Genomic DNA, 19,379 nt, shown 5'->3' on the forward strand with positions numbered 1-19,379 from the left:
CTAAAATCTCATTTGCAAAATGTGTCCACTACTTAACTTTTTAGAAATGACTTGTATCAAAGTAACAGTCTCAGGCATTTCATGGCTTTTTCTAGGATTGTAACAATTTTTTTGTTTTTACGAATAATGGAAAATTATTACAGGTGAACCAGTTTTGTTCCCTGTTTACAAAACCCTTAACATACAAAAGCATATCAAGTACCTGGACATAGACACACATTTACACAAAGAAGCAAATGCATAAGGCTTGCAAGTGTAAAGCAAAGTGATGGCTTTGACAAACTAACCAGGTCAGTTTATCTTTCATATCTGTGTGGAAATTGTAAAAGCAGTGTGAAAACATTTGTTAAAAAGAGGTTTGTGTCACATGTCTACTGTGTTGTAGTTCAAGAGAGGAGTCGAAGGACAGACGCTTGAGCTCACCTTACCATCGACGCTCCTATCACCTCACACAGAATGACAGTCAGGACGCTGGCGCAGAGCAGAGGTAACACAAATGAACACACCATCACTTTTTTATGCAAACACTACACGTCATGTGTCATCCTAGATGGAAGATATGACAAAACGAGGCACAACAAAAGTCAGTACTTTATTCAAGGCACAATAACGTTTTGATTTTATTGATCATTTTCAAGGTGATTACAGACCATGTGGCATACACTCTGCTACGTAGATTACAGAAGCTGTCTTACTTTGTGTGTTTCTGTGTTTGACCCAGTGACCCTGATGATGAGGTGGCCAGCTTGGCATCATCCTCAGGAAAAAGTGGCTCTCGTTCTTCTCACAGACTACCAGTCAAGGACTGGAAGACCTCGCCACGAGGCTCGCCAAAAGTAAAGAGGAAGACCAAAAAAGATGACAGGTATGATGATGTTTAAGAGTCAAGGAATCAAAGTACGAGTAAGTGGGGATGTAATAAAAGCTGTTTTGCAGTACAGTGTGGGATGTGTAGTTTGAAATAGTGTTAAATAGAAAATAGTTTTTATAAGTTTTCTCGATACCGGTGCTAAAGCGATACTTTTAAAACCGTGCCGGTGCCTAGACCTAAACCAGTGTATCATCATTTGTACTTTGATACTCCAATCCCTACCGATCGGTCCCAGAATGCCCCAGTTGGATAGTAAATGCCGTAAACATATTCTTTGTAAATCTTTACAATCATCCCTCGAAAAAACCAAGCAGGCCTACCTTATTGCAAGATCCACATTTTCTTCAACACTTGCCATTTTGCTAGTTCGAAGTTAATTGTTTCCCGAAGCAAAGTGGTTTTGAGAACAGCCACAGACAGACAGCGGAAGGTAAGGGTCACGCGCAGGAAGTCAGGCAATTTTCTGGGAAAAGTACTTCCCTTGATCCAGAGGTGAGGTAGAGAGAGAGAAAAAAAGAAAAAGCGTTTTCACACCTGAAAGTCCGGACCAAGGTTCATGTTTTTGTTACATTGTATACATTTGATCCGGTAAGTTTTTGGTTTCACACTGCAGTTATGCAAGCGCACTAAAGATCTATACGTGACAAAACTACGTCCTGCTGTCATCACATACGTGAGCTGCGTCTCCAGATACTTATAATTGATTGGTTTGTAGACGGGCTTCCCCGTCCTCTCGTATCCTCTCTCTGTGTCGGAGTTTTTTCAGCTGACTGCTGCTCTCCCCTACTGCCGCAGCTCTTTTTGTTTTGTTGTGATGTTGAGAAGCAAGACACGGGATAATTTATTCAGAGACAAACGGAAACCTACACTGTACATTTACTACCACTTAACAAATAAACTGCTGATGTATTCTCTGCTCTGATAGCCGACAGCTGTCTGCTCTGAGCACATTCACCGTCACTCTCTCATGTAGCCTACACACTAAGCACCAAGCTATTCCTTAAAGGAGCTTGTAACACAAGGAGAGCCTGCCAGAGCTTCTTGTATTTGGTCCGAAAGTCCGAACCATCCAAAAAATGCTTTCACATTATAAACGAACCGGACCATGGTCCGGACCGAGACCACCTCTTTTTATCGGACCAAAATTTGGTCTTTTGATCCAGACCGTGGTCCGGGGGAGGTTTCACAACTGTAATTTTGGTTCGGATCAAACTGAAAAGTCCGAAAGTACGGACCAAATGAGGTATGTGTGAAAACGCCCTTAAAATAACGCTCCTTGGACTATTAATGTTTTATCAAGCCAACTTTATTGTCAATTCTCTCAAAATATGTGCCAGACATCAAGAGGAATCGAAAATGCATTTCTCTCCGACCCACAGTACAATAAGTGTAGAAAATATACAAAATATGTACAAATGCAAAAGTGAGACAAAACCAAACCGTTTTTGTTTTCATAACATTGAATCAGTCTTTTCTGTAGATCTAATTACTCTCACTCTGTAATGTAAAAATAAGAAAATCTCTACAAATGTGAACACTTTTTCTATCTTACATCATTTTTAAACCCACTTTTTTGATGGATGATGCTGGCTGTGTGTGTATCGGGAGATTGTCAGGCAGACACACATACATATTAACATAATATATGTGATTCTTAAGTCCTTGGTTTGAGTATTTTCGCTAAAGGTGTTTGCACACTTTTCTCCTTTCTCCTTAGTGAATCGTCTCAGTCCAGGCAAATGGACTCTGTTCAGGTAAGGTAAACACAAACCATATTGGTTAGCTTCTTCTATACTTATTAACTGCCACAATGATACTATGAATGGAAGAAACGTTATTTGCTATTGTTAAAAATGATTTGTACTCTTGGAAACACATTACGATTAATTGATTTTTGTCCACAAGGGGACAGCAAAATTAAAAACAACAAGCTGGCAGATGCCTATCCACCAGATTTAAAATAAATTTCCAATCTGTCAGCAAATACTTGTCTATTTATATCAGCGTTAAACTCAAAAGTATTCATTTAGTTTATGTTTCAGCAGCACTTTCCTTTGGTTCACTTTGTCTCCTTTTTCAATCATTCTCTCCATCCAATAGATGAATGCAGAAGTGCAGGACGAGTTGTTGATGCTCCTGCGTAGCCAGCAGAGAGAACTAACTGAACTGCGTGGTCAGATTGAAGCCATGCAGAGCACCATTATGGCCCAAGTAGAGCATGTCCTTACCAACCACCAGGAACAAGAACGTATCCTTCAGGCTTTTCTTGCTCACTGAACTTGTTTTAGTAGTTTTCCATTTCAACCACCCATGACACTGTGATGACACTATTCAAACTTTACATTTGAATTCAGCAAAAAACCTTAAGCAGTAGCAACATCAAATTGCATGCTACATACTCAATCTGTATGTACTGCTTACCGATTACCGATTAATGTGCTATTGTCTGTTCACACTGAAGAAAACTCCAGTAATACATCTTCTCTGCATCACATGACGGTGTCGGTCATGGCGTTACTGGTCTGAGCTACCATTGAATGAAAATTGTTTATCCCAAATGTAAATCAACATTACCTCTTTTACTCTATTTAATATTTAACAGTATTATTTTAAGGCAAATTAAAAGTATTAAATATTTTAGTCTTAAATACAAACCCCAATTTCAAAGAATTTGGGACTTGGGTAAAACGTAAATAAAAACAGAATACAATGATTTGCAAATCCTTTTCAACCTATATTCATTTGAATACACTACAAAGACAATATATCTAATGTTCAAACTGATACATTATATTGTTTTTGGCAAATATTCACTCATTTTGAATTTGACATTGCTTGGATGGCAGCATATGTTGACCAAAATCTGTATGTACCTTTTAAGTATTAATGGTGCCTTCACAGGTGTGCAAATTACCCATGCCATGGGCACTAACACACCCCCATACCATTGAATATAGGTTGGAAAGGATTTGCAAGTCATTATTATTCTGTTTTTACGTAACGTTTTACACAACCTCCCAACTTCATAGGAATTGGGGTTTGTATGTTTTTTACAGTACATTGTAAATGTGAGCTTCCGAGGTTTTCCTCTTAACTGTTCCTTAATGTCACTTGCCATCATTCGTAATAATTTTTTCCAACAGTTAGAGGGTAATTTTTTTTTTTTTTTTTTCCAACCTATTTTCCTTATGCATTGGTGTCTAAATTAACAATCTGAACAAAAATCTTTGAAATTGGTCCAGTATTGAGCGAGAATGGAAGCCTAGAACTGGGCTGCAATGTAATCGTATAGGGCAAATATGCATTTTCAATTTCCGTCCACTAAAAGTGCTGTTTTTTTTGTGTGTGTGTCTGGCAACATTACAGAAAGGATTCCTACAGAGATGGGCCTTTTTGTTAAAGAGTAAGATCCTTTTTGTTTAACCAGAAACGGCTCCAAAATCGCCAAACCCAGCACACTCCATATAAAGAAACTAATTTTAGCCTGTATAGAGCCAGCATATTTCCACATATAAATGGATGAATTAAGGGTTTATTTCAACCAAACCAGAGTGGACATATTCTTGTGAGCCTTGACCATTCATGACCTCAGAGCGCAGACTAGAGCGAGTTCTGTCAGAGAGTCAGAATCATCAACAGCAGCTTCAGGAACAACTCAGCCAGCAGCTCAGCCACACCCTCAGCTCGGTGCTGACCAACAGAATGGATAAAGTGATTCGAGAGGAAATGAAGAAAACGGTCCCACAATGTAAGCACACATAAACATGCCATCAAGAACAACAAAATGAGACGGCAGAGCTTTACTCTGCTGAGACCAAGTGGACTGTGTAAGACAACAGTCATCCACATTTGTTACCAGACGATGGTGGTATTGCACCATTTCAGTTGCAGACAAGGATGATTTTACATATAAATCTAAACAGTCTGCATATGTTGCACACTCTATTGTCTCCTGTCCTTGGCTTTTCTTCTCTAGTCTTAAAGCGACAGTGCCCATTTAATACCACAAATCCTTGCTGAATGCCTAAGTGCCCATCTTTCCCAAATCTAAATTAGGCACCAATTCAACTTTTTCCTCTCCCGATTCCCATACCTCACCTCAGGGTATCTGATGTTGAGTACCATTCTGACTTTAGTGCTCTCTTTTTGCCGCATTCAAAATCTGTATACCTGGCTTTGTGAGGAATTGAAATCATTTTTGGAATCCCTTATGAGGGATTGGAATACGTTTTATATACGTTGTAAGGTCAGGGATTGCTGCGGCTGTATAAACTGACTGGGTGGCCCGCTGTGACTGAATGAACGGATAGCTGAAATATTTGATGTGGCTCGGTCATGTCACGGCCATTGCTTAATAAGGTCAGCAATCTGACAGATCGGATTAGTACATCCCTGATCTAAATTAGCTGTAAGCTAGGGCTGCATAATGAATTGCAATTTTATCGAAATTGCGATATGGACTAGTTTAATATTCATATAGCAGGGGGGGTGCAATATTTGTTAAAGGTAAATGTAAAATGTAAATGTATGTCAAAATACCATTCTTAATTAAATATTGTGGTGCTGAAGAGATGTCCCGCCTTAAAAGTTGTGTTCTACAGACTGTTTGCTACAGAACTTTGCAGAAATTACTCCATGATCATTTTAATATATATATTTTTTTTTTTTACGAAAATGGGAATAATGATGCAAAAATTATCGTTACTTCCAATATCGTGAAACATATCGCAATTGCAATAACATAAATGATCATAATTAAATATTTGTCTCATATCGTGCAGCCCTACTGTAAGCATTACCTGATTTGCAGACTCTTGATAGTGTAAGTGAATCTTGTCTACGTAATGTATTTTGTTTTCTTTCTTTTATCTTCTCTGCAAAAAGTAGTTTCGCAGCATGGAAAAAATCGACAAAGTGCACACCAGGCTGTACATTTCATTACAATGTTATTTTTGTGCTTGAGGTCACCCTAGGCATAAGATGAGCAATATATAATAAATGCAGCTGAGGTGTGTTGGACTGCCAGACTAAAATCAAGCACTCTTTGGAGAGATGTTTTCTTGCCTTGCCTCTCCTGCCCTCTAATTCGACATGTTCCTTTTTTCCTCCAGCCTTGATCACATGCCTAATTTATAGGGGAGTTCATACTAATCTGTCTTGCTTATTCTTTCCCCTCTAGCAATCTCTAAGAGTCTGGAGCCAGTGACTGGTCAGCTGAGCAATACAATTGCTGCTAAGCTGACTGCTGTGGAGGTCACCCTGAAGGAAAATGTCAGCAAGGTGGTCAAATCCAAGGTAAGTGACTGGCCCTGTATCCCATCCTATCCAAAATCTTCATAAAATCACCTACTCTCTCCTCCCTTCTCACCATACCCGCTTCCTGTTTACAGAACACAACCGATGCAATTGGTCGAGCAGCAGCGGAAGCCATGCAGGGACCCATCCAGGCAGCCTATAAAGACGCCTTCCAGGGCATTGTGCTGCCTGTTTTCGAAAGAGGCTGCCAATCCATGTTTCAACAAATCAACGACAGCTTCAAACAAGGCACACAAGAATGTAAGGCAATCTTATCAAACATTTAAATGTGTGGTTTTGTCAACAAATAAATATCAAAATATAGTACAGATGTCAAGATATGACCTAGATCAGAGAGATCTTTAACAGGGGGTCTGCGACCCCTGGGCTGGTCCTAAGTCACTGTAGGGGGGCCACCAACATATTGGCTAATTTCTTCCAAAAAATTAAAACGTCTGAAAATATGCATTATTAGCTAAGATAAATCGGCCTATTCGTAAAAAAACAGTTAGATACAGTTAAGCTTAAGGATTCACTATGCCTTCCACATGTATGTTTGACATTAAAACATGATGATATAAGAATATGTAAATGGTAGCTTAGTATTGTAGGGCACCATAAAAAGTGCATATAGGCTTTAGGCCACCCTACACCTTTTTGTAGGCCCAGTTTATTATGCAACTTCATTTTATACAATATATGTAGTAGGGGGTCCGTGCTCATCTGTCTTTCAGGTTAGGGGTCCTTGGCCTAAAAACATTGATTACCCCTGACACAGATGACCTACTTTTACACAAGGTTAACTTTAATTTATACGTGCATGCTGTCCAGACACAGTTTTAAAAGTGTTCCTTCATGGTGTTCTGGTGGCTCACCATGGCCTTTGTCCTTTTTGAGACACTTTGTATCGGTACTTTCTTTACGTTAGTTGTTCTCTGTATCTAGCCTTGAAATCAGGGTCTGTTTATCTGGAAGTCTAATTAAATAACTATCTCTTCCAAAAAGCTCGGGGACAGCTTTTGTGATGATGCATTTTTAGACTGAGCCAGGGCATTGATGTGTTGATAAGCAGTCTATTTATTCTGAGATTGTGCTCCTGCCCACCTCGGTAAGCTTGCAGCTAGATGTTTTTTTTTTTACCAAGGCTGTCGTATTGTTGACAGAGGGGAGACACGCACAGTAACTCTACAGTAAATAGGGAGAGCACAATACCCCTCTGAGCATGTGTGCACTCGTGAGCTTGTTCCAATTTAAATTTAATCAATCCCTGATCAAATTCAGGGTTTAGCTCTTTGTGTGTAAATATTGACTGCAACTTTGTGAATGCTGCATTAACATTTGCACTGCCATCTAGTAACTGTGCAAGCCTTCAGCCACATTCTAGACTAAGACCATTAACATAAAGTAAAGCATAAGCTTAACCAGCACTCAACGTTTTAACAGTTTCCTTTAAAATGTCAGTAGCCTATAACATGTCAGTTCTTAATGAAATATTAGTTTGAAATTAAAGTGCAAGGAGAATTCCGGTCGATAACACGGTGTAGGCATCACCGATTGTTTTCGTTTTTTTTGCTACTGCCAGCACTCCAAATTGTTGAATGACCTTTCTCCTTTAAATACAATGAGAAGAATATGGTTTGATTTCTTATCAATCAGGAAAAGTCCCAGTGTTGCTTAAAAACTAAGCACTGCTCTCATCAATCTATTTTCACGTTCCTCTGCAAGAAAATAAGAAAATACAGTTGAGAATTTACTGGGTTGCTAAAATGTCAGTGGATATTATAGTGCAGCTCAATGTTACTGTAATCATATGCTGAAATCCTGCATCCTTCACGACTGCATATCTTTATTTATAAACCTGCCCACATCTCGTCAACAGACAAACTAGCATGTCTTCATAAATGCACCCCCGTATTGGAAGTAAGTCCCACGAGAGAGGCACAGTGCTTGCACACAGTCGCCGCTTTATCCAACACTAAATCCTAATGCTGCCATACAGCAAACCGAGACTAACTGACAGCTGCACTCTGCACCTCAGCCATGCCAACTGCAGTTTCACTATGACGCTATATATATATATATATATATATATATATATATATATATATATATATATAAGGGCTGTCAATTGATTAAAAAATGTAATCTAATTAATTACATACTCTGTGATTAATTAATTGAAATGAATCGCATACATAATTAACGGTGCCTGAACCGATACTTTTTAAGAAAGTAAGAAAAAAAAAAAAAAAGGGTACTAAACAACAGTTGGTGACATTAAAGAACGGCTTGTTTATTGCTAAGGCCATATGGTCGAAATTAAATGTTTAATAATAATGTATAACAATAACTTATTTTCCAGTTCCAATTTACCAGTTTCACTGAACGCACCGTCTGTGTTGTTTCTCCGATGGCAGCTGCAGATTGTTACATACCGGTGTTGAATCCTCTACAGTAAAACACAGTCAAACTTTACACCGTTTAGCGTTAGCTGTCAGCATTGTAACCGTTTTTAATCCAGCTACTAGCTAGCGGTAGGCAGCACATTCTCGTCTCCCTCCTTCATTTTACAGTCGAATGGTGGCTAGAGCGGCTCTGGGTCAAACCTCAATAAATAAATAAATAAAGGAAAAAAAATAAAAATAAAAAAAAAATATATATATAAAAACTATTGAATTGATTTAAAATAGACTAAGCTTAATACAAAGGCATACATTTTGGAGTGTTTTATTACAATAAGTAGGAGTTCAGAATTTCTGTTTGCATGAAAATAACATTTTGAAACCATGGCACAGGGTTAAGAAAGTTGGCTTTTGTCAAGAAATCTGTACCGCAGACCCTGTTGAGCCATTAAAATGAAGGTAATAATCTAGAAGACGTTCAACAACATTTTGTCTAGTTTTAACAGACAATAAACTGAGACTTAAAGTAAAAGCCGCAAGCCTCTGCTCCATGAAATCTATTTTACTTTCCTAAATCTTCAATATTATCAAATCCTCATGCTTTGATTGTGTTCCGAGCAGCATGCCGACAGAAGAAAAGACCCAGTGACCCTTTGCTAGCTTATTACTGTAAAAGTGGAATTTCAGCCAAGAAATGTAGTGTCATGCATTTCCGAAATTTCAGAAGACATCATGGAGTTGCATGACTAGCTGCGCCACACAGCTCTTTATCCAGACAGATTCAGGTCAGACAGAAGTAGTAATCTTATTTTATTTTTACAAAGCCTTTGTCATAGCACATTTCAAACTAGTGTGTTAAGACTAAATACATTCCACAATCACACAGACTACTTTCATCTTTCCGCACCGTGAATGACCCAAACAGCTCTGCTGTCACTGTCAGTGTAGTTGTGTTCAGTTTAACTCTGTCTCCACTTAAGAGAGCAACACATAAAGCATGTAGCTTTGAGTGTATTTGTGTAATGTGTTTGCTTGTGTTAGGGGGAGAACTGATTTTCTGTTGACATTCATCTTTGTAGACATCCAACAGCTTGAGACCCATATGAAAAACAGGAAGCAGAAAGAGCAGGAGACACGAGACCCCATGATTGGCCAGCTCCAGCAAATGACTGACAGCTTCCAAAGCTCCACCGATCAGCTGGCCAATAACATCACAGCTAATGTCCGGGCAGAGGTCCAGCACCAGATCCAGATGATGGTGGGAAAGTATGTATCCTAGCTATCCCTCATCGACCACACTGACAGCTACTTGTGATTGGAAAGCTATTCTGAAACCTAGTTTGTTTGTTTTTTCTTCACATTTTATTAGAAGTGAATCTCTTCTGAACCATTCACACTTTCTGTCCTATTTTCCTTCCTCTGTCCTTATCTATCATTTAACCACATTTACACATTTCCCTAAATATGATCATGCTGTAATTAGACACTGCACACCTGCTCTCATCAAAACTTCTTTGTTTCACTTGTTTACAGTTTATAATACTAAAAAAAAAAAAAACACTGACATTGTCCACTTAGTATTATTAGATGTAACCATGACGTTTTTAAAGAATCCGGCTGTTAACTGATACTACTTGCAGCGATGGATCTGGTAGCATTGATTGACATTCCAAGGGGATCATTTGAATATCAGATATGCATATCAGCAGATGCCTGTGCCAGCAGCTCTTGCCTTATTCAGGTGCATAATGGGCTTGAGAGTAGAAACAAGCAAGGCTTAATCCTGGGGCTTATGTAAGAACATAAATTTGATCGAGTCTCTTGTTCCCTCTGCAATTAATTTCATGGCCTCTAGAGTTTATAGATTTGTCGGGGCGGAACAGAGAGTAGTTGGCCAACTAAAACTTTAAAATCTTGAAAAGGAAACGACAACACTGGACACTTTTTTTTTTTAAAACTCAGATTCATTTATTAGCTATTAGTATTAGCTTGTATGTTAAGTACTTCTTTTTTATTCAAATAAACTTTGTGCCAACAAAAAGACAAGATTGCACTCGCAAAAAGTGATTGCATGAGGTTTTTTTTTTTTACCTAGCCAGCAGGATAGTGGTTGAAAATGCAAGTAATATAAGGGATAACCCTCTTTCTCACGTTTCCTCTTTGGTCCTTTTCCTCCCAAGTTTGCAGGAGTCTATTCTTAGCCATGTGCAACGAATTGTCAAAGGGGAGGTGAGTCAGGCAATGAAGGAGCAGCAGGCAGTGGTCACCTCCAGCATCATGCAGGCAATGAGGTCAGCGGCCAGCACACCTGTCCCCACAGCACACCTAGACTACCAGACACAGCAGGCCAACATCCTGCAGCTCCTCCAGCAGGGCCAGCTCAACCAGGCTTTCCAGCAGGTAACACACACACACACACACACACACACACACACACACACACACATATATATATATGTAGGTGTAGCACTGTACATATTTCAGCCTCAGCAGCTGAACTGACTGAACCAACTAATATGAAGGTTGCGTTTAACCGCGGTAAGAAAAAATCATCAGTCACAGCTCTAGTATGTAGATTAATGCACAATGCAGAACCAAAGTTCACAAGCACAAGTTCTGCTCAGAAACCTTTAGCCATACGCCATTAGCAGCATATGCTGAAGTTAGCACACTATGCTGATTGACATGCGAGTCAGTCACACTATGGAGAGCGCAATGAAAGCTGGTCAGCTACAACTGCAGCGAAAAGAGTTGTATTTAAGACAAGGATAGTGTGTCGGTGTTCCTTCACCGTAGTAGGTTATGTTAATGAAAACACATCAAACATGCAAACCCACATTCATCAACTGATCAGCCAATCACCAAAACAAGGAAAAAGCAAACCAAATTTTGTATTTTCAATTTCCTAGCATAAGAGATTTTTTAGTTTTATAGCCTATTGCCTTTAAAAAGTTCCTTATTTTGGTAACACTTTATTTGAATTGGTGTGCATAAGGCTGACATGACACCTGTCATGAACATGAAGGAGTCCTTTTGAGTGTCCATGGCTGTTGTCAATAAGTGTCATTTGGTAAATTATTACCCTTTTTTTTCTTCTTTTGGCTGGCTTCAAGTGGAACGGTCCAGAAGGAGCTCAGTCCTCCAAGTCGGAAGATAAGCTGAGGGAGTCAACAAGTTCTAGGAAAGGGTTCCATGTCTCTAGGAATGTCGAGATAGAGCCTTTCATAGAAATTCTAAGCTGTGTAGGGGGGCGGGAGAGCCTCCAGTTGAGCAAGATCAGTCTCCGGCCTAGCAGAGATGTAAACGCCAGGGCCCGCCTTAGTGCATCCGGGAGGCCGGCTTCAGAGGAAATGCCGAAAATGGCTGACAAGGGGTTAGGGGGCATAGTGCGATCGTAGGCTCTGCCCAAGGTGTCAAAAATACACATCCAAAAAGTAGTTAATTTAGGGCAAGACCAAAACATGTGAGTATGATTGGCAGACTGGTTGCACCTATTACAGGCGTCCCGGACAGTGGAGTATATTTTGGACAGTTTTGCGTTTGTATAGTGGACTTTATGAAGGACCTTGCATTGGATCAAGCCATGTGGAGGATGAGTGAACCGTAGTCAGAGCAAGATCTCATTGTTGGTCCGTAACGGTCATGTTCCAATCGCTCTCCCATGCAGCCTTTGTCAAAGTACGAGGGCCCGCTGAGGTACGGAAACACATTTCTTTTGGTTCGGGTCTGTCGCCAGGAGGGAGTCAGTCAGGGTTTTCGGGGGGGTGGTTTGGAAAGTGGGGGACTGTCTTCTTGACTAAGTCCCTAATCTGGAAAAAGCAAAAGAGGTATGACTTTGGCAAACTATAGAAGGAAGTGAGCTCTGTGAAGGACGCACATATGCCATCTCTGTATAGGTCTTTGAAGCTGGGCTAGGCCCTAAATGCGAGGTCTGAACTTGAAGGTGTAAAGATATGGTTTTTAAGCAGTGGGGTCAAGACAAGCCAAAGTTTTTCCTAACTTGACTCCAGATCTGATTATGACACTTTTAATGCAAAGTTAGCATTCTCTGAGATGTCTTTGTCATGACCAACTTGACTTAACCTAGACAACATAACCTAATAAAGTCATAAATATGTCATGACAGGCCCAATTGTCAAACTTTAATAAACTATTTAGCTTTAAGTGTTAACATTACATTAAACTTTCACGAAGAGGTTGGTTTTTACATTGGCTGTCATGAGAGCATTATAATTGTGTCATGAATATTTTGATTGGCCTCAAGGAAAGTGAGACAATTTGGACCTGTCACGAAGTTTGATTTCATCATGAAATGCTTATATGACGGTGTCAGTAAAGTGGAACCATGTGGACTTGTCATTAAGATGTCTTAAAAGTTATGAGACCAGTTTGACGACAGTGAATGCAGTACCAGGTGATTTATTGAGTTTTGGACTTGTTGCTAACTATAGTTGGCTGCCGTTAGCTCAGTTAGCTGTACGTTACAGCTGTCCAATTAGTTAACATTAAAGCATGTAAACACAAAATGGAAGTATAATCCTGAAGTGCTATATAATATTGGCCTTTATTGTCAAGTTGTCATGACAAAGACATCTCGGACAATGCTAGCTTTGCATTACAAGTGTCATAATTTACCGAATGACACTTAATGAGAACAGCCATTAAAACACTCAAAATGACTCCTTCGTGTTCATGACAGGTGTCATAATAATGACAGTGTCATGTCAGTCTTATGCACACCCCTTCAAATAAAGTGTTACCTTTTTTATAATTAAAATAGTTGCCAGTGGGCTAAATGCCGTCCCGTAAGTTGGCTCACCGTGATGCTCTCCACATGTTTTTTCTGCTCATAAACCTGCTCCTAAGCTGTATAATGGCAGGGAAAACCCTGGCTACCCCAGTCCCCAGTGGACTTTTCTGTTTGATACTTGCACTACTGCCTGTCCAAATTAAATGAAAAGAAACGTATCCTTATGCGTTTGGGGGGTCTAAATATAATGCGCGCTCTCTCTTTCTTTTCTTCCAGGCTCTTTCAGCGACCGATCTGAACTTGGTCTTGTATGTGTGTGAGACCATCGACTCTCAGCAGGTGTTTGGCCAGCACCCCTGCCCTCTCAGCCAGCCTGTGCTGCTGTCACTCATCCAGCAGCTCTCCTCCAACCTCACAACCCGCTCTGAGCTTAAAATCAGGTGAGCACACTACAGATGCTATTTTTGGTACCGTATGGGATTTCCTCTTTCACCAGTTTGCATCCATAGTAACATTATTCCCTACTTGAAGATTACACACGTCTCCCCAGGGGTCAGAAGAAACATTCAGTGTGTAAATTGTAGAAGAACCCACTGAAAGTCAAAACACAATAGACACAGCGTGGGTTAGGTCTGCACGATATTAGAAAAAACTGACATTGTGATCCTTTTTTTCCTGCGATATATATTGCGATATCAAAAAAGACATAAATAGCTCTATTTGGAAATAATAAATCATTCTCAACTACTGGTGTGATTTTGTAGGGGAGTGCATCTACATAGAAAATAAAACTGAAAAAGGAACTTTTCTCATGTGAATTTTGATGCTTTACAAACACCAAAGCAAGTAAGTGCTGTGACTCCTCTGCTGAAGTTATTAGGGAAATTAGGTAGAAATACACTGGTTGACTGACATGACACCATTGTATTCATATAATACTATCAACCCAGGCTAAAGAGAATGATATTAATAATGCGTGCATGATGCTTCCTCTAAATTTCAGGTTGTGGTCGACTAGCGGGCCGGCTTGTTTGTTTGATAAAGTGATCAACATTGATTGTGATTGGTGGTTGGCTGTGCATGCAGATCTGCATGTCACACACTAGCAACAAACTGCGTATCCAAGAACACTTAAATCTGTGTAAATTACGTTATATCAGACACAGACTTCTATTGTAGATTAGCGTATCCAGCATCGTGGCTCCGAACCGTAACGTTAGTTGGGACCAAGGTTATAATCGTATCAGCAACGAACAAAATAACAAAAACTAGGTGGGGAAAAACATTGTTAACTGAAATAAAAATAAAAACGAGGCATTACAAAAAAAACGATAACTAAACTTAAACTGTAATGTCTGTTTGCAAAACTAACTAAAATTAAAATTATCGAGTAAATGTCCTTAGTTTTCGTCTTTGTCGATCTTTCATAGAGCAAATAAAGTTATATCTCTCCGACCATGACATTTCCCGTAGAAACCGTATAGTTTCCGATTGGGAATCCAGAAATTCCGACATTCCACGTCAAATTGAACACATGTCCATGGCTCCGTCCCTCTCGCCTGGCATCATAGCGGTACTGAAAGTCGGAAGAAAGCGGCACTCTATTTGATTATGACTGTGTCAGATAAAAGCGCCTCGCGGTGGAAGGTGGTAAAATATGTGGACAATTTATTACAGGGAAAAAATCCCACGAATTTGAAAGTACATTTGAGAAGCGCACACAAGCTAGGAGGCTAACCTAGCTTACCTTAACAAGGTAAAGGAGAACGCAAAGTCCCCTTTCCCCGAAACAGAAGCTAACCCCGGTAACGTTACGGGCATGGATGTATGGATACAGGGCCAGGCAGCATGACAGAGACAACAGCAGGACAGAGAACACTACAGGAAGGCTTTCACCGGCGACCTGACAGCTGCTGGTTAGTAAATACGCAGGAACACCAAAAGCGGGAGGAAGCGTGGGTTAATATGTGGATTGATACTGGGATGTCGACACAACTGTGTGACTCGATTGACTTCAAAAAGTTCACCACTTTACTCGAGCGAATGCAAAACTATAATAACCTTGGTTGGGACAGACGCCTTGTTTCTTTAGGCTACCTACACTCACCTAAAGGATTATTAGGAACACCATACTAATACCGTGTTTGACCCTATCCTATCAATATGGGCCAACATTTCTAAAGAATGCTTCCAGCACCTTGTCGAATCAATGACACAAAGAATTAAGGCAGTTCTGAAGGTGAAAGGGATCCCCAACACCATTACACCACCACCACCATCAGCCTGCCCAGTGGTAACAAGGCATGACAGAGCCATGTTCTCATTCTGTTTACGGCAATTTCTGACTCTACCATCTGAATGTCTCAACAGAAATCGAGACTCATCAGACCAGGCAACATTTTTCCAGTCTTCAACTGTCCAATTTTGGTGAGCTCGTGCAAATTGTAGACTCATTTCCCTATTTTTAGTGGAGATGAGTGGTACCCGGTGGGGTCTTCTGCTGGTGTAGCCCATCCGCCTCAAGGTTGTGCGTGTTGTGGTTTCACAAATGCTTTGCTGCATACCTCGGTTTTAACGAGTGGTTATTTGAGTCAAAGTTGATCTTCTATCAGCTTGAATCACTCGGCTCATTCTCCTCCGACCTCTAGCATCAACAAGGCATTTTCGCCCCCAGGACTGCAGCATCTGGATGTTTTTCCTTTTTCAGACCATTCTTTGTAAACCCTAGAAATGGTTGTGCATGAAAATCCCAGTAACTGAGGAGATTGTGAAATATTCAGACCAGCCCGTCTGGGACTAACAACCATGCCATGCTCACTATCACCTTTCTTTCCCTTTCTGACATTCAGTTTGGAGTTCAGGAGATTGTCTAGACCTGGACCACTTCCCTAAATGCATTGAAGCACTTGCCATGTGATTGGTTGATTAGATCATTTCATTAACGTGAAATTGAACAGGTGTTCCTAATAATCCTTTAGGTGAGTGTATATTAGCTTTAGCCTGGCTGGTAGCAGCTGTCTGCATTGAAAAATGGCCCGGGAGATGTCGTCATAACGTAGCATTAATCAGGTGATTTAGTTTGTCTTTGCAGCGAACATAAAACGCTGACTACTGCTTCACATTGTTTGAGGTGAACACTTTCATGAAGATGACAATGTCTTGAGATGTCAGAGAATACTAATTGTTTATAAGCGGAAGGCTACCCTACACTTGCAGTAGGAAACCAAAATGATGGCAGTGATATCGGGTTGCTCGGCATCAAACCCGCCAAACCAAATTACAACCAATCTCCATGTGACTGCAATACCACATTTTAAAAACTGTTTGTAAACCTAGTAAGAATTGAGGCATGATAAAGGAAGCCCAGGTACAATTTATTTATTGCATGCAGTATATCATCTCACACCACTGTAGTTTGATTTGAAAACTGTTCTGCAGTGCAGCAGCCATAACTTGGGTTGAATCAAGGCTAGGCTTTCTTTTTTCCAAAATGTCTCAACTTTAAGTCCATTTTCTCACAAAGCGATAGCAGTAAACACGTTTTGGATAGCATTACACGCCTTCTCTCCCACCCAAGCTGGATCCTGTGCTATCGGCGATCAGTAATAAAGCCAGTCTTTGCCTAAACTTTTGCTCCCTATCTCATCTCCATTGTATGTCCATTATTCCTCGTCTCCTGCGTGCTAAATGGTGCTAAACTGCTGACCCTATCACCCTGCCCCTGTCTGCAGCCCTGCTACATGGCTGTCTTGGGAGCGCGAATGATTCTGTGAATAGCTTCACAATTTTTAGATGGCCTCTATCGTTCTGTTCTTTCTATGTCCTTCTGTTGTTCACTCTTGCACTCCAGTCTGTTTTTTTTCCTGTTCTTTTAACTGAAAAGTGTTGTGCTGCAATTCTCAAGATGCATAAGAATGTGACTGCTCAGAGAGCCCCCGCCTCACTCTCTTGATGTCCTTCTCTCTAATGAATCCTTGTCATCTTGATCCTTTCTCCCCCCAGAAAACCTCTTTGTCTATTAGAGTCCCTTTGCAGTGTGTCTGGATCACCTGTCTGGTTCTGCGTTGACATTGCAGCTGCCCAGTAGCGGGGAGGGAGGGAGGGAGGGAGAGAGGGAGAGAGGGGGAGAGAGAGAGAGAGAGAGAGAGATGGAATAAAAACAGGAAAAATCTGATTGATTGATAGTGTCTTAGAAGAATCCATGAAAGATTCCCAAAGAGAAATAAAAGCAACGTTAGGTTTGTCGGCACCATCAAGGATCGTTTGCAGGATCATAAGCTGGTTTTGAAGAACACATTGTTGTCCAAACGGATGAAAGAATAATGTGAACTGATGATGCATAAAGAGAAACTTAATTTATGTTGTGGAAACAATCTAGTTAGCAGATTATCTGCTGCAAGACATAAACTAGCTAGTCAGTATCTGTGGAGTTCTATGCAGTAAAACCATATGGCATGCTGGCACTGTGGTACAGAGATCTGATAGACCTCTGGTGTGTGTGTGTGTGTGTGTGTGTGTGTGTGTGTGTGTGTGTGTGTGTGTGTGTGTGTGTGTGTGTGTGTGTGTGTGTGTGTGTGTGTGTGTGTGTGTGTGTGTGTGTGTGTGTGTGTGTTTGTTGAGGGGAACTCTGGCCCGAGGCCAGGTGGCAATGTGGGAACAGCTCTAATGTTAAACTGGGATCAGGTAGAACTCCGGACGTGGAGATAAATGCTTGTTTAAACTGTAAAGACGCAGAGGGTGGGAGAGTCTAACCGCCAGATGTCTGACTAAAACAATTAATTGAGGAGTTAAATGTAGTGTAGTCTTGAGTGAGAGGACAGGACACAGGTGGCAGTGGCATAACTCCATTTCTGCTGTGATGTTTGAGTGAAAACACGAGGCACACACTCCCACAGTGGGCCAGCAGCCAGGACGGTGATCAAGGACAGCGCTCGACATTCAAACTGCGAAAGATTAGTTGAGATACCAATAGAAGCGTCCTTTCTCCACACCCTGCAGACCCTCCAAGGGTCAAAACACAGTATGTGCAAGTTAACCTTGTACTGCTTTTATATCAGAATGAATGAAGTGTCAGATTCTTGATGGAAACTTCATTTATTTAATTATTTTCTCCACATAGAACAAAAATGGCCATGGCCTCTGGTGCCGAGTTATTTTCTATCATCCTTGGTCCTGCCGCACGACCAAAGACTGTACTTCCTGGCTTAACAATTTCTTTCCTGCTCATACCTACAGTAGATGATGCTGAATGTGCCTGCCTGGAAATTGGTCCTTCGTCATCATTATCTAATGTCTCTGTCCCTCTGTGTCCCTGTTCAGCTACCTGGAGGATGCAGTGATGAATCTGGACCACAGTGACCCGCTGACTAGAGACCACATGTCCTCGGTGTTGGCACAGGTCCGACCGAAGCTCTTCGCCTTCCTGCAGCAGGAGCCGCACAGCCCGCTCAGCAAGAGGGCGCGGCGCCTGATGATGATGCTGCAGGGTCTCGTCAGCCACTAGTCCTCCATTGAAAGAGTGGTGCAGGGGAGTCGTTTCCTCACAGATGCACATGGATGCAGATCGTGAGTCCCTTTTTTGTTACGATTCCACGTACATTTTAGAGGAGAAAGCGGCGACGACTTCACCCCACTCGGAGCGGTCTCTTGGCGCTAAGGATGGGGACGTGCTGTTGGTTGGAGATGGAAGACGAGGGCTCCTAAATGACTCGGTTCAAGAATTACTGTTCCCATCTGGCCCTCCACACAACCCTAATCCAGCTCTTTCTCCCCCGTTCCATTTGTTCCTATTCCTCCCCCTGTTCTACCTGCACCAGTGAGGTGTCAAGTTGGGAAATAGATTCTTTCTTCCTGGACATACCTTCAGTGCAAGACAATAATGGTTTGGACAACTCTGAAGTTGCTGCTTGTTCCCCCAAGAGGCATTCTGGTTGTCTCTCATCCTTTTAGCACCATCAAGAAACAAAAGAAACGAGCTGAAATGTCTGGTCGTCCCCGTCTCCCAGACACATCGTACCTGGCACTCCTTTGATGCCACTTCATCCAAATGTGCATAAGACTC

General features: G+C 41.0%; 1 protein-coding gene across 2 annotated transcripts in view; it reads left to right on the forward strand.

Moving 5' to 3' along the window:
* edc4 (enhancer of mRNA decapping 4) overlaps positions 1-19,164 on the forward strand; it is a 37,875-nt gene extending 18,711 nt beyond the window's left edge. Inside the window, exons 20-31 of one of the 2 annotated variants that reach the window (XM_078257773.1) lie at positions 386-487; positions 722-865; positions 2,589-2,625; positions 2,972-3,119; positions 4,464-4,619; positions 6,051-6,166; positions 6,262-6,427; positions 9,648-9,834; positions 10,749-10,968; positions 13,595-13,758; positions 15,689-15,745; positions 18,638-19,164. In XM_078257773.1, the coding sequence (XP_078113899.1) occupies positions 386-487; positions 722-865; positions 2,589-2,625; positions 2,972-3,119; positions 4,464-4,619; positions 6,051-6,166; positions 6,262-6,427; positions 9,648-9,834; positions 10,749-10,968; positions 13,595-13,758; positions 15,689-15,745; positions 18,638-18,821 (1,681 nt within the window). In that variant the 3' untranslated portion in view covers positions 18,822-19,164. The remainder of the gene's footprint in view (positions 1-385; positions 488-721; positions 866-2,588; positions 2,626-2,971; positions 3,120-4,463; positions 4,620-6,050; positions 6,167-6,261; positions 6,428-9,647; positions 9,835-10,748; positions 10,969-13,594; positions 13,759-15,688; positions 15,746-18,637) is intronic. The other variant, XM_078257774.1, reaches the window with a different exon arrangement.
* Positions 19,165-19,379: the final 215 nt, after the last annotated feature.

This window comes from Sander vitreus, chromosome 8 (assembly GCF_031162955.1).
Source record: "Sander vitreus isolate 19-12246 chromosome 8, sanVit1, whole genome shotgun sequence".
Classification (NCBI taxonomy): Eukaryota; Metazoa; Chordata; class Actinopteri; order Perciformes; family Percidae; genus Sander; species Sander vitreus.